The sequence below is a fragment of the Oncorhynchus kisutch genome, linkage group LG11 (genome assembly GCF_002021735.2).
Source record: "Oncorhynchus kisutch isolate 150728-3 linkage group LG11, Okis_V2, whole genome shotgun sequence".
NCBI lineage: Eukaryota > Metazoa > Chordata > Actinopteri > Salmoniformes > Salmonidae > Oncorhynchus > Oncorhynchus kisutch.
This window is the reverse complement of record NC_034184.2, coordinates 46,580,553-46,596,238: the sequence shown is the minus strand read 5'-3', so window position 1 is coordinate 46,596,238 and position 15,686 is coordinate 46,580,553. Positions and strand designations below refer to the sequence as shown.

Genomic DNA, 15,686 nt, shown 5'->3' with positions numbered 1-15,686 from the left:
ATAAGATACAAAATTAAATAAAAACGATTCAGTATGAAGCAGCGAGAATGTGAATGAATATACCGGCATGAATATACTTAAGAGAAATAGTGGGAGAATGAGTGTCTTAATGTGTGTGCTAATAAAATAGACAGTGATAGTTTGTGTAAGAGAGCGAGAGAGGGAGAGAGACCAACCCCCTGAATACAGCAAGCCATGTGTCTGCTGTATGCCCACTAGATTTACAGAGCAGCTTTTATCAGATCAAGGCAGAGAGAGAGTGGAGAGGAGGAGAAAGACAGAGAGAACACAGAGCAAGATATTGTAGTTTAAGAGAGGGGGACAGAGAGCAGGCAGTTTAAAGAAAAGGACAGACTTCCAGCCCAGCAGCAGCAGAGGCAGCATACTGATCCTCCACACAGTAACCTAGCTGTCCAGCCTGCCCCCCAGCCTGACCTCTCGCCACCCCAGCAAACAGCTGTCCAGCGACAGGAGAAAGAGAGGGGAGGGGGGCTCGACACACCAGGGAGCAGAAGGAGAGGATCCCACTCGTCCCATCCCACTGCAGCCTGCACTAAAAACGTCTCGAGCTGTGGCTAGGAAAGCAGACAGACAGATAGACAGACAGGCACAGGTGCTGCAGACGGTAGTCATAGGGTAGGAGGAGACTACAGTTCCAGAGAGGAATAGCTAGCTCGAGCTTCAGCCAGCACCAGTGAGTCCGGGAACCACACGCTACACACACCTCTTCAGCAGTCAGCACTAGGACTGAAGACCTTCAGGAGGACAGTGGTCACCTCCTTCTGACACGAACCAGGAGCTCATCACAGGGATTACAAAAGGTGAGGGAAAATTGGGTTTTAGACTTTTTAGTTTGTAATGTGTCGGATATCTCCGGCATTGTATCATGTACAGTGATTTGGTACATTCTGGTAAAACCTTCAATGGGACTAAGTATTCAAAGGGAGAATGTTGCTGTTAACTTGGTTAACCTTCACTGTTGGACGTCTTGCCTCAGTTTAGCAGTTAAGAGCGTTGGGCCAGTAACTGAAAGATTGCTGGTTTGAATCCCTGAGACCATTAGGTCGAAAAATCTGTCGATGTGCCATTGAGCAAGGCACTTAACCCTAATTGCTTCTGTAAGTCTGTCTGGATAAGAGCATCTGCTAAATGACTCAAATGGAAATGAATATGTATCATTGAGTTTGTAGTTGATGGGTTAGTGGTCAGGTTCTACTAAATGTTTGAACTGTGATTGGTGGTCCATTACGGATATGAAGAGTGCAGGGGTAAGTTATGTCCACAAAATGTTATTGCACTACACAACAAGGGGTGAGCAGTTAGGGGCAACCTGACACCATCTCTTTTGTTCCTGGAGGGGACATTTTTAAGCCAGGCAACACATTTCTGACATGTTCTACTGATATGTAGAGCTTTGCTTTGCGTTAATCTCACGAGTGAACAGATTTGGAGAGGTTTCCGCTGTGGTTTTGAAAGGGATTTCAGAATATCTAGCCCCAAACAAGACTGCACTCATCGCATTGCCAGTGAGTGGTTGTGTTGACATTCCCTTCATGTCTTTTCTGCTTGGATATGGTTTCCTGCCAGGCCCTGCCAAGTACAACTGAGCAGAGAGCAGAACCCATGCTAGCGGGTGGCACGGGGTAATCGCTGAGGGCTGGTGTGGAGAGGCACAGAGGAGGGGAGAATCAGACAGAACAAACACTATTCTGCATTCTACTACACTCCCACCACAGCCACACCAGGCTCGAAGAGGAACAACTGCCTATAATTGAGGTTTCTATATGTAACAAAGCAGTTTAAACCAATTCTCTCTGAGTGTCTTCTAAGGGATACCATTACCATCTGCTGTTGGTTCATCTGCCCTGGTTCTTTTTGTAACCGCGGCCCAAAAGAAATGGTTGTTTGTCTATTTATGGTCATGTCAGAATTTAAGGGGTTAAAGGATAGAATTTAAAAAACAGTCCATCATACATACTGTACATCAAAATGTACAACTCATTTTTTTCAAAACTCCATGTTCAGTGAAGTAGAAGAAGAAGAAGCAACATCCCTGTAACCCTGAAATCCCAGTAATGCTATTATTAGACAAACATTTGCTTGAAGGATGGAAGGTGATCGTTTCATTTTTTTAAAGGAGAGCAGTGGCGTAAATAGGTCAAAATGTGAGCTGAAGTGTGAGCAGCCTCAATGCTTAACCATAGGCCTCTCTAGCTCCGCCACCCATGTGATGCATTTCTGTGTACAGTGAGACCAAACTGCACAGTGTCATGATAGGCACTTGTCTAGACCAGGCCTGGGCAACTCCAGTCCTCAGCAGTCTGATTGGTGTCACACTTTTGCCCCAGCTAACACCCCTGACTACAATAATCAACTAATCATGACCTTCAGTTAAAAATGCAATTTGTTTAAATCAGGTGTGTTTGCTCAGGGATGGTGGGGAAAGTGTGACACCAATCAGGCCGACGAAGATTGGAATTGCCCAGGTCTGGTCTAGACTACAGCACGTTTACACAAGCTCTAATAATAAGATGACCCAGATAGTCACATGACTTCATTGGCGGTCTACATCTCCGAAACAGACTGTCGTGATGAGACGAGAGACAGGACCCCACGGCCCTCACCCCACCCAAAATCATCTGCCCATTACCCAGAACCCTCTGCGCTTCCCTAATCTACTGCAACCTTCTCTGCTTACAATAGCTAACACCGCTAAACTGGGCTTTACATTGCATTCCCCATCATGTCTGTAATGAACCCAAACCAGTTCTAATAGGCTGGAGCTGCTCCAGCTTCCCATCCTGCCTACACAGATACAGACAGCTGACCCAATGACACCAAAAATGTATTTGCCACTCTCGATGATTTGGACCGGTGCTCATTGACCACTTGTGAGGAAGTCGCCAGCAGACCCCCCCTTCCCCAGAGTTGTAAATGAAAACCCACGACCGCATTCTGCAGTGGCGTCGCGGGGGGCCTGAGGCTGGCAACGTGCACGTGCTGCACTCATTGCTCCCTTTTGGGCCCTGTTCCAAAAGTAGAGTGTGAATCTGGCTCTTGGGGGTTAGGAGTTAGAAGTTGAGCAGGTGCATACTGGTCTAACACCCCGCCAGAGACAAAGATGTATTCCTGGGGTCAGCAGGCCAAGCGGTTGCTCATTGGCCCTGTAGTCTGATTTCCTCTTTACCTAACGCTGGACCTCAGCCTACTGTGGCTAATCACGGGAAAACTGTGAGTGAAGCAAGAGAATGTGTTCTCACTTGCTTGATTGAAAAGCTTGATTGACAAAATGGAATCGCAGAAGTTTGACACATTCAGGAGAGCATTGCAGATTCATTTCCCACCCGTGGAGTTGTCATCTCCTTCAGTTTGTTTGTACCAGCCTTGTTGTAAATTAGGTCAATTTCACAACCAGTGAAAATTTAGTTTAAATATTTATAGCAGATATTTTTGCTTTTATACAGCTTGAGTCCTCGATTGGTTATCCTCTCTGGAAAAACAGAGTTAACTGACTGAGCTGAATACCACTTCCTTTTTAATTTACTAGTGACCTCTGGCATTCCAATAATGACTGCCAAATGCAGCCAAACTCCACACCACCGCGAGGATGATCAGTTTGAAGGTCCTCCGCTTTCCCTATACCAGCTGACACCTCATGGGCCACGGCTGGCAACCTTGATTTAGATGCATATCGGATGTCTCTCTATGCTATACTGTCAATAGTCTAACGCTGTAGAAATATACTGCCAAGACATATTCCCCCTTGGCCAGCAATGAGAAATGTGGCTTTGCGGAGGATTTTTACAGAGGTATACTACTGATTCCAAAACAACATGATCATCCATCATAAAACATCAGCAATGCATTTCCCATGACACTTGAGAAAAGCAGATCTGTATTCCATCTGCACAGACCCAGCAGGTGGTCTGGCTTTGGGCAGTCCAATGATCAATAAGTATAGGCAGACTGTAGTTGCCTCAGCCAGTGACCTTCTTCTGCAGTGTGGGACTCTAATTTAAGGCAGATAACGTGGCTGGTAGCTGCAATCACAGCGCAGAGCACAGACATTGGACCGAACCCATGAGAGAAAGGGTTTAGGATTTGGAGGTTTGCCTGTGCTTTTCTCTGACTTCCTATTGGAACCCAATTCCCAGCTGCAGTGAGCTTTCAAGGTCCAATGGGAAAAGAGCAGTATGGAGAGATGGAGAGAAAATGAGGGAGGGAAAGGTAGTCAGATGCTATGCGAGGCAGGGGATATTTGTTTTTTTTCTTTTCTGTTCCTTCAAAGAAACACTGCAGGAGTGTTTTTCTGACAGTCTGCTATTCATCTTTCTCCGTCTTTCTTTCTCACTCGCTCCCAGTCAGACGCACAGTAAACAAGCACACTCTCCTTCTCGCGCATGGAGCTTTTTCAAATCTGCTTGCTATCTCTCCTGAGCCTAGTCAAGCAAACACGGGCACTCGCTCCAACACTCACTTGCACACGGCTCTTAAGAGAGCAGTGCTGCCGTACAGACCCACTCACAGATATTCTGCATCCTTCCACCCTGCTTGTCATGTCTAAATATAGAGCCACAGTGGCAAGTTTATTTGTGTTGCAATGCCCCCCCCCCCCCCCCCCCCCCCCCCCCCCCCCCCCTCCCCCCTAGTGAGAACATTCTCTGAACCACTTCACACAGCCTACCATACTGTATGTTCAGTTTTTGGGCCCTTTTGTGTTGTTTGAGTAAGTAATGCATGGCCATTGTTGTATTAACGTGAAGTAAAACTACATTTAGTACAAAAAACATTGATGTTATCACTTAGATGAGCAATGGTGGGATCCTCATTTATTTAGTCTCGTGCACCAAGTGGCTGCTGTTGAAAGAGACTGTTGTATCTGTTGTCGTCAATGTTATACTGGCATCTGGTCTACAATCCAGCTTACTTGGTGAGCCTCTGATAAGGATTGTGCTTTTCTGTTGGATGCAGTGTGTCCCATTGGGGTCTGTTGCACACAGCGGGAATGTGGATGCTTTCTCAGTCAAACATTTCTTGGGTGGACTTGGCCGCCCAGGCACTTGTGTGCAGCGGTGCACTCTGTCAGTGAGGGTCACTGCCGACAGACCTCTCACAAGTAAATATGTCTATAAATGGGCAAGCACTCTCTCTCTATCTACTCTCTACTCTGTATTGCTCCCTCTTCTCCCTACCCCCTTCATCTTAGCCGCTTCTCCTCCTCCTCCTCTGTGTATTTTTCACTTTCTTTGTGAATGCTAGATCCTGTCAAGTGCCACAGTTTTCCCCTTTATCAATTCCTCCTCAACATGTGTTACTGCAAGTACAGCAAAATCATGTGCGAACATGGCAACACATTAAACTTCTAAGCAAACAATTGTCAAGAGGTAGTACTGTAGATTGTTTTTCAATTATGATTATCCTGATGCTTTGTAGGCTTATCGCACCGGGCACAGGCTGGCTGAATCAACATTGTGTCCATGTACACATGCATACACACACTCGCATTCAAATGCACACACAGACACATACACACATGTAAATAGTGCCAGACAGCCACACAAATGCATACAGTAAGCCTTGCTGTTTTGATTTGTCCTTGATGTCTTGTTTTTGCATCATTGTTTTCTGTTGTTGCTTTCCTTTGTTTTTGTCTTTTTTTTCTATCTTGTTATTTTTGTTGGCTGTTGACCCATTGGGTTGGTGGTGGTTTTAGAATGCCAGCATCCCGGAGTCGCCTCTTCACTGTTGACATTGAGACTGGTGTTTTGCGGGTACCATTTAATGAAGCTGCCAATTGAGGACTTGTGAGGAGTCTGTTTCTCAAACCAGGCACTCTAATGTACTTGTCCTCTTGCTCAGTTGTGCATCAGGGCCTCCCACTCCTCTTTCTATTCTGGTTAGAGACAGTTTTCACTGTTCTGTGAAGGGAGTAGTATACAGCTTTGTATGAGATCTTCAGTTTCTTGGCAATTTCTCACATGGAATAGCCTTCTTTTCTCAGAACAAGAACAGACTGATGAGTGTCAGAAGAAAATTATTTGTTTCTGGTCATTTTGAGCCTGTAATTGAACCCACAAATGCTGATGCTCCAGATGCTCAACTAGTCTAAAGAAGGCCTGTTTTTTTTGCTTCTTTAATCAGAACAACAGTTTTTAGCTGTGCTAACATAATTGAAAAGGGTTTTCTAATGATCAATTAACTTTTTAAAATGTTAAACTTGGATTAGCTAACACAACGTGCCATTGGAGCACAGAAGTGATGGTTGCTGATAATGGGCCTCTGTATGCTTATTTAGATATTCCATAAAAAAGCAGCCGTTTCCAGCTACCGTAGTCATTTACAACATCAACAATGTCTACACTGTATTTCTGATCAATTTGATGTTATTTTAATGGACAAAAAATGTGCTCTTTCAAAAACAACAACATTTCTTAGTGACACCAAACTTTTGAATGGTAGTGTATATATACAGTGGGGAGAACAAGTATTTGATACACTGACGATTTTGCAGGTTTTCCTACTTACAAAGCATGTAGAGGTCTGAATTTTATCATAGGTACACTTCAACTGTGAGAGACGGAATCTAAAACAAAAATCCAGAAAATCACATTGTATGATTTTTAAGTAATTCATTTGCATTTTATTGCATGACATAATTATTTGATCACCTACCAACCAGTAAGAATTCCGTCTCTCACAGACCTGTTAGTTTTTCTTTAAAAAGCCCTCCTGTTCTCCACTCCTTACCTGTATTAACTGCACCTGTTTGAACTCGTTACCTGTATAAAGACACCTGTCCACACACTCAACAGACTCCAACCTCTCCACAATGGCCAAGACCAGAGAGCTGTGTAAGGACATCAGGGATAAAATTGTAGACCTGCACAAGGCTGGGATGGGCTACAGGACAATAGGCAAGCAGCTTGGTGAGAAGGCAACAACTGTTGGCGCAATTATTAGAAAATGGAAGAAGTTCAAGATGACGGTCAGTCACCCTCGGTCTGGGGCTCCATGCAAGATCTCACTTCGTGGGGCATCAATGATCATGAGGAAGGTGAGGCATCAGCCCAGAACTACACGTCAGCACCTGGTCAATGACCTGAAGAGAGCTGGGACCACAGTCTCAAAGAAAACCATTAGTAACACACTATGCCGTCATGGATTAAAATCCTACAGAGCACGCAAGGTCCCCCTGCTCAAGCCAGCGCATGTCCAGGCCCATCTGAAGTTTGCCAATGACCATCTGGATGATCCAGAGGAGGAATGGGAGAAGGTCATGTGGTCTGATGAGACAAAAATAGCTTTTTGGTCTAAACTCCACTCGCCGTGTTTGGAGGAAGAAGAAGGATGAGCACAACCCCAAGAACACCATCCCAACCGTGAAGCATGTAGGTGGACACGTCATTATTTGGGGATGCTTTTCTGCAAAGGGGACAGGACGACTGCACCGTATTGAGGGGAGGATGGATGGGGCCATGTATCGCGAGATCTTGACCAACAACCTCCTTCCCTCATTAAGAGCATTGAAGATGGGTCGTGGCTGGGTCTTCCAGCATGGCAACGACCCGAAACACACAGCCAGGGCAACTAAGGAGTGGCTCCGTAACAAGCATCTCAAGGTCCTGGAGTGGCCTAGCCAGTCTCCAGACCTGAACCCAATAGAAAATCTTTGGAGGGAGCTGAAAGTCCGTATTGCCCAGCGACACCCCCGAAAACTGAAGGATCTGGAGAGGGTCTGTATGGAGGAGTGGGCCAAAATCCCTGCTGCAGTGTGTGCAAACTGGGTCAAGAACTACAGGAAACGTATGATCTCTGTAATTGCAAACAAAGGTTTCTGTACCAAATATTAAGTTCTGCTTTTCTGATGTATCAAATAATTATGTCATGCAATAAAATGCAAATTAATTACTTAAAAATCATACAATGTGATTTTCTGGATTTTTGTTTTAGATTCCGTCTCTCACAGTTGAAGTGTACCTTTGATAAAATTTACATACCTCTACATTCTTTGTAAGTAGGAAACACTGCTAATTTTGCAGGTTATCAAATACTTGTTCTCCCCACTGTGTATATATATATACATATGTTGTTGATTTAATGTTAATTTCACGTTTATTAACTCAACCAAATGTAAATCAAAACTAGACGTTAAACTGACTTACGTCTGTGCCCAGTGGGATGCCTGGTATTTGGGTTAATATCACAATTGAAGCAGAACATCCAGCGTATCAAAGTAAAAACAAAACACCTATCTCTCCTCTGACAATTTGCTCTCCTAACTCCTACTTTCCCTCTTTCTGAGCATCACTTCAACCCCTCCCCCCCTTGGGTGCGTGTCTGGGCAGCAGCTCTCTCCTCCATCGCCTGCCCTGCCCTGATCCTACTAAAGCCCCTTCACATCACTTTAACCAATCCGCAGTCCAGCTGTTCCATATTAACACATGTAGAAGGAGGGAGCCTTGGGGGGCCTTGTGAGGATCTGAGTAGAGGGACCTGAGCCTGGGCTTCAGTTCAGCAGGTCTAACACTCGAATCAGATGCAGGGGGTTGAGGGGAACTGGGGATGAGGATGTTCCGTGCATGTCCACAATTTCTTTTTGGTCTTGTGATGGTAACTTTATATAGTAATCAGAATAGGGATTGACATGAAGTGTAGATCATTATTGACAGATCAGTAAGGATTCTAGGAAGAAGTTGGAGAAATGTATAAATGTGTCAACAATGCGACTCAGTTTGTTATGTGAATATTGAATTTTAATGTAAAATGTAACATTGACTCAAGCATCTTGGCATAAAACATATTTTACTAATAGACTAATAAACTGTGTTTTGGGGGGAAAACTGTATAAAATATCTGATCTCCTTTTGTTTTCTTTCTATCGTCAGGAAAGAGGACGGTTGACCACTCTGCAACGTCATAGACAACACTGGTGAGAACTTGGACTCCTGCTCAACTTGGATTTCCTGATTAATGACACAAAGATCGAACCTATCTTCGGAGCAGGCAAAGACAACACAGCCGTTTCATTGAGAATGTAATTCCACCATCTCCGCAGGGAGACCTTGTGTTCAGTGTGAAGTTCTTCACCAATCCTAACGTTCTAGGAGTGTTCTCCTCCCTTTGTCCTTTATCTCTGAGCTCTATTCAACAGTGACCACCATGCCTGCCAAAGCACCCATCTACCTGAAGTCCACCAACAGCAAGAAAGGCAAGAAGTGTCGTCTGAGGGACATCCTGTCCCCAGACATGATCAGTCCACCGCTGGGGGACTTTCGCCACACCATTCACATCGGAAAGGGCGGCGAGAGGGACGCCTTCGGGGACATGTCCTTCCTCCAGGGGAAGTTTGAGCTCCTGCCTGGGAAAGGTGAGGTGTTCCGTCCGCAATACGGCGTCCACAATGAGTTCCTGCGGGCCAACAGTGCATCTGATGCCCAGTTCACCGAGACGCCCTCTCCGGTTCTGAAGAACGCCATCTCGCTTCCTTCTATCGGGGGGTGCCAGGCCCTCACCTTGCCCCTCCTCTCCACCAATATGTTCTCTATGCCCGTTAAGGAACCACTGGATAGCATGGCAGGGCGGGTTCCTACCCCTCCCCTAGGGGGCCCAGATGGGACTGATAAACTGGGGATCCTGGAGATGGAAACCCTGTTGTGTTCCATTGAGGTCTTATGCAGCAACCACACCAAACCTCCTACAGAGGTCACAACCAAACCAGACGTCCTGCTGGATCTGATAGAGAAACCAGAGAAGCCAAAGACAAAGAAAGTCTTCAAAAGCAATTATGAAAATTATAATATTGAAAGAGGTTATGAAAAGCCTACACCAACCTACTACATTAACGGCAACATCAATGGCACCTGCAATGGTAACGAAGGCATCAACGGCAACTGCAATGGCTTGGGAAGCTTTAACAATGACATTACCCTCTGCTATGAGAAAGCGCTCTCTGACTGCAATGGAGACTGGGTGGACAGGGACAGCGGGGTGGACGAGGGGCGCATTTGCGACATTGACTTTGAATTCTGCAATGACAAGAGTGTGTCACAGGATTCCATCTCCTACATCACTGGTTCCCTTTTGTCACTTGAACTCGATTTGGGCCCATCCATTCTTGATGATGTACTCAACATTATGGGTGACCCCAAGGTAAAGAGCAGACCTTGAACAATGCTAAGGCTAGTGAGTTGAAAGGGAAATATAGAACTTAAGAGAGAACCATGAGAAAAGACTCACAAAACTGTCAAAATATTGTCCATGGCATGTGGATATTATTGTGATGGAAATTAACTTCGGTATGCAGCGCTGCTTGTGTCGTTATTTTCTGAAATACGTTTCTGTCTTAGCTTCCTTAGGGTTTCAATGCTTTTTATGTTTGTGCTACAGGCATGAGAGATGCATGCGCTGTTGAATTACAACTAAACCCCAGCCTATTTTGCAATCTATTTTAGTGTTCTTATCCCGGCTTTAGCTGTAGATAAAAAAAAGATACGTGTTCTGAAGAAGTTATTGCTTCTCAATATCTAAATATAATGCATCTTGGTGACTTTTAATGTGTTTATCAAAGCACTATTTTGTTTGTCACATGACCATTTTATTAACAAAACTACAAAGATCCTATGCATACTATACAGTACTTGTGTTTTTGTTATATAGCATTAATAAATAAAATGTGTCCTTTTTCCCCCTACGTTTTTTCAAAAGAGTGAAATAATTTGCGATTTAGCAGAGTTGTATCCTTGGTGGTATGAGATCTTTCAGAGGAAAAGACAGAGGTATAAGATAGAGAGTAAAATATAGAGGAACACAAAGTGAAGACGATAGGCCTACACAGTACAGTACACTTCAGTACAGGTAAAAAGTAAGAAGGCGTGAGGAGAGAAATGCGAAACTCAAACAGACCAAAACAGTGGAGAAGAGAGAAGAGGGACAGAATGGCTTTCTTTCTCGCCTTCTGGCATTCTTTACATTCTCCTTCACTGCCCTGCGGTGGGAGCACTTGTGGGAGAGCACGCCTTGATCTGCTCAACCAGGCGCCTGCTCCTTTTGTTTGCGTGCGGAGGGCACAAGCAGAGGAGGGGTCTTTAAAATTCCCTACATTCCAGCAATGGAGCACATGCATCTAGGAGCGGGCATAAATCAGCTGTTTAGAGTAGAAGGGGCTTTAAACCCACCCATCAATCAATGCATAGTGGCGTTGGGATTGTAAAAATCTCTCCGCCTACCCACAGGCAAACTATGTTCAGTACAAAGAGATGGATGGCCACTCATCTCTGTCTGGCTACAATAAAGGAGGTGTTGGCATAGCAGTGTTGAGGCAACAGTCTGAAAGGGTAAGGCAGCTGTAATTACCTGTACCCTCTTAACCACCGCCCTCTCCCCCTTATATACAATCCTCATCCCCATCCTCCATCTCCTCTTATGGTCTCTGAGTGGCCACATGCAGGCTAAGTGTGCCCCCCCCCCCCCAACCGTGTCCCATTAGATGTGTTAAGAACCAGCTATGGTGCCACTCTTTAACCCGGCATAGGACCCCTTCAGAAAACATAGATATGGCCAGCCACAATAATACCCCTGTGGGAACCATTTTCACAAGCTTCATCCCATTCCCATATTATTGTGTTCATTTTAGCAAGTTCATTTGGCATGCAAGTTCTGAGTTCGGTTTTCTTCCATTTTTGTAGAGGAATAACTAGAGGTGATAAACCTCCACCAAATAATTGGGAGACCTCAACATGTCCGTAAACAACAATGTAAAACCTGGTTGGGGGGGTGGGGGGCGTCTCGTGCTTGGCTGAACCAGACGTGAGGAGGAACAGATTTCCGCCGCCCGTCATGCAAAACGAATGTGGTAGCTAGCAGATGCCCTGACCAGTGGAAATTCCTTGGGATGAATTGTAAAGAGTTCTGCATGTGTCACCTCCGTAGTTTTCGAGCACAACTTCTGAGCACTGACTAGTAATGGAAATCGTGCTGCTGAGGAAGAGGTAATGACTCTGTTCATACCTGTAATGGTACGACATTGAGTTGATGACAGTCTTCAGAGGACAGTCGTGTAACCATACATGTGTGGCTGTAGTATGTTGTGTGAACACACCGCATGGACACAACATTAGGATCACCTTCCTCATATTGAGTTGCACACCCTTTTGCCCTCAGAACAGCCTCAATTCATTGGGGCGTGGACTCTATAAGGTGTCAAAAGTGTTCCGTAGGGATGCTGGCCGATGTTGATGCCAATGCTTCCCACAGTTGTGTCAAGTTGGCTGGATGTCCTTTGGGTGGTGGACCATTCTTGACACACACAGGAAACTTTTTGAGCATGAAAAACCCAGAGCGTTGTGGTTCTTGACACACTCAAACCGGTGCGCCTGGCATCTACTACCATACCCCGTTCAAAGGCACTTAAATCTTTTATCTTGCGAATTCACCCTCTGAATGGCACACATACACAATCCATGTTTCAATTGTCTCAAGGCTTAAAATCCTTCTTTAACCTGTCTCCTCCCCTTCATCTGGGCTCCCGAGTGACGCAGCAGTCTAGGGCACTGCATCTGCATCTCAATTACGTGCCTCAGATAACCTGTACTGCCTGTCTCAATCCCCAAATTGCCAACTCTCTTAGCTGGTCTACCCAAAAATCATACAATAAGAATAGAGAATGCAAGGGATTGTACTTCTTTGTGTAGAAGATGGAAAATAGCTTTGTTGGGCTGTGTTTTTATGACCAGGGGGGTCCAGGGCCAAGGTCAGTTCCTGTTGACCTGGATCAACCCAGGGTTCAATTCTCTACTGCTACAGCTGCTATTCCTCAACGCCTATGTATGTCAGGCTTCTATCACGCACCAAATGGTAACATTTAGCATGTGATATGCCCACAGACATATTACAAAATATAACACCGTCCCTACTTGTTTCTCACTTGCTTCTCTGGCTCCATCTTGAATTCACTGCCTGTTTTCCAGCTCAGACTAAATGCCTTTGAAAATTCAATTACTACAAAGGTTTGGCCCAAACTTTGTTATTTGCCATGTTTTCACAGTCATTAGTGCTGGGAAAAAGGGAGGGTTCTAATTGGTTTAGCCTTATTAGTGACACTCCAGAAGGAGAGAAAGGTGACGCGGGCGTCGGCAGATTCTGCACTTCCTTGTGCCCTGTAATCCCCCCCCCCCCCGTTGGTGTGTCGGTCAGTCGCTTGACAAAATCAGCAAATACTTAATTACTCAATTCTATTTTCTATGACTTTGGTGGTGTGGGTTGGCAAAGTGGTAAGAAGCCTGACGTAAAGGGAGGACTTTAACTGGAAAAAAATATGTTTATTCACTTTCCTGTTACATGGAATTCAACTAGACTAAGCATGGAAACACAAACAAATAAAGTAGTTCATAGCCATATTTTCGAACATATTGCACACTCCCTACAGGGAGGTATTAGCCATGGGCAGCCAAGATCATGGATCAGTAAGGTACCATAAACAGTCCACCCTAAGTTGAAGTGGCTAAACTATAAATATACTACTGAGCTTGTTTTCGCAAAGACTGTTCTCGTTCATCAGGAGAGTTGATAAATCGTTCAGGTGTTTCTCAAGAAACTGTCTCTCGCTTCAAATACCCCAACAGAACATTTGAGATCATGGGAGTCCGGCTTTCGCATGTTTCTATTTCCTGGACTAAGGTGAAGCTGTCAGGTTTCAGGATGAATAAGCTTTGGCCCGTGGGCCAGGAGTGCCAAAGAAAGCATAACTCAAACCCAGGCAAATTTTTCCACCCCCGCTCAGACAGAGCCCGGAATAATGTATGCAGTGTCTTTCACATAGAAGTGTTACTTATGGAGCCCCTCATAGTGGTATTCGCACTAGGCAAATAGAGGGACATTTCCCTGCTCTCTGGCCCGCCGAGGAGAAAGTAGAGGCGCGGTCAGGAGGATAAAGATATTCTTGTCTTCCCTTCACTGCTCTTCCACAACATCGAGCAAAACATGACCGCTTTCCGTACACCCAGAAAGGAAGGCAAGAGTAAATGTTCTGCTAGGCTCATCTTAAAAATAAATATGAGTGTTATTGTTGTTGCATAAGAAGGAGATATGATTTCTTGTCGAGGGCAATAAGTGGAGCTTTATGGGAACATTTACTTTGGGATGCTGTGCACAGAGGCAGGGATCAAGTGTTCTCCCCAAACCTGCTGAATCTGCCGCTTGGAATGGAAACCAGCTCACCTTAGACAGAAGGGTAGAAAACGTGAGACGGTGGAAAACTTTCTTTGCCTGAGGGGCACAAACATTACAGGAGGAGAGAGTGACGCAGAGCAGACTACAAGCAGGCTCATACTGCAGTTTGGTCTCCGTGTTAACGGTTGTTTGCTACCGTTTCCATGGCGAGGGAGGTTTGTGTCTGCAGCACGTGGAGACTGAAGCTGAGGAGGAGGCAGAGGGCAAAGGTCAAGGATTGAAGCGCAGGACGGTGTCAATTCGTTGGGAGAATGATGGGAACAAGACTAGACTGTAGTACCTCACTGTGTGTTCAGCCATCAGTCCTCACAACCCGTAAAGACGTTTATAACTGTTAGCTTGCATGTGGTTAACCCTAAAGGTCTATGTTGGTGTCTTATTTTGAGAGGGAGAGTTTGTTAATTAACGTGTTACCACTGCATTTGTGAAGTTTGAACTTGGTGGACAACATAAATCATAGGTAATGTAGAGTAATACATTAATGTACAGTAAAAGAGGCATGATGTACATTCATGTACAGTTAAGAGGAGTGACTGGTACTTTATTGGCTTCAGATACATGTTTCTATGCCCCAGAGTTCAGCCTGCATTCAGAGACAGACAGACACAGTACTGTACAGTATTCTGCTGTACTGTCAGCTTAGTGATTAATACAGAAAAGCCTTCATGAGACAGAACACAAGCAGGGGCCCGAAACCAAAAGTCTGCAGAGCTTGCCAGTTAATCTCCTTAATTTATGACATCCCTCACACTGAAAACATCATGAATTATTCAGTCATCCCACTCCCGACAGAATGCATGCAATAGTCACAGAATCTTGTCATATAAAATGTTAGCACAGGACTCATATTCATTAAGCATCGCACAGTAGGACCTCTGATCTAGGCTCAGTTTTGCCTTGATCTGCCAACTTCTGTCTGTATCGTCTGAAAAGTTTGGACCAATCACTACATATGTAAAGGTGATTCTCTCACGAACATGAAGATGTCGGTTGTTTTGCTCTAGGATGTCCACAAGACTAGTCTGAAGGTAGCCGGTACCAGGTTCATATCAAATTTGTATTTGTTAGATACACATGGCTAGCAGATGCAGTAATATCTAACAAGTAATCTAACAATTCCCCAAAAACTGCCTAAAACACACAAATCTAAAGCGGTGAATGAGAATATGTACATGTAAGTATATGGATGAGCGATGGCCGAGCGGCATAGGCAAGGTGCAATCGATGGTATAAAATACAGTATATACATGTGATATGAGTAATGTAAGATATGTAAACATTATTAAAGTGGCATTATTTAGAGAGGCATTGTATCAAGTGACTAGTGATCCATTTATTAAAGTAGCCAGCGATTGGGTCTCAATGTAGGCACAGCCTCTCTGAGTTAGTAATTGCTGTTTAGCAGTCTGATGGCCTTGAGATAGAAGCTGTTTTTCAGTCTCTCGGTCCCAGCTTTGATG

General features: G+C 44.8%; 1 protein-coding gene across 2 annotated transcripts; it reads left to right on the top strand.

The window, feature by feature from the left end:
* The first annotated feature begins 222 nt into the window (after positions 1-222).
* Positions 223-10,690, top strand: LOC109899610 (cdc42 effector protein 3-like). 2 transcript variants are annotated; one of them, XM_020494993.2, is made up of 3 exons: positions 223-821; positions 1,588-1,776; positions 8,886-10,690. In XM_020494993.2, exon 3 carries the CDS (start codon positions 9,160-9,162, stop codon positions 10,165-10,167), a length of 1,008 nt encoding a protein of 335 aa, XP_020350582.1. In that variant the 5' UTR covers positions 223-821; positions 1,588-1,776; positions 8,886-9,159; the 3' UTR covers positions 10,168-10,690. The 2 variants fall into 2 exon arrangements, with proteins under 2 accessions (XP_020350582.1, XP_020350581.1); XM_020494992.2 differs by lacking the exon at positions 1,588-1,776.
* The last annotated feature ends 4,996 nt before the right edge of the window (positions 10,691-15,686 follow it).

Coding starts and splice junctions, on each gene's coding strand:
- LOC109899610 (XM_020494992.2), top strand. CDS start 9,160: ATGCCTGCCAAAGCACCCATCTACCTGAAGTCCACCAACAGCAAGAAA.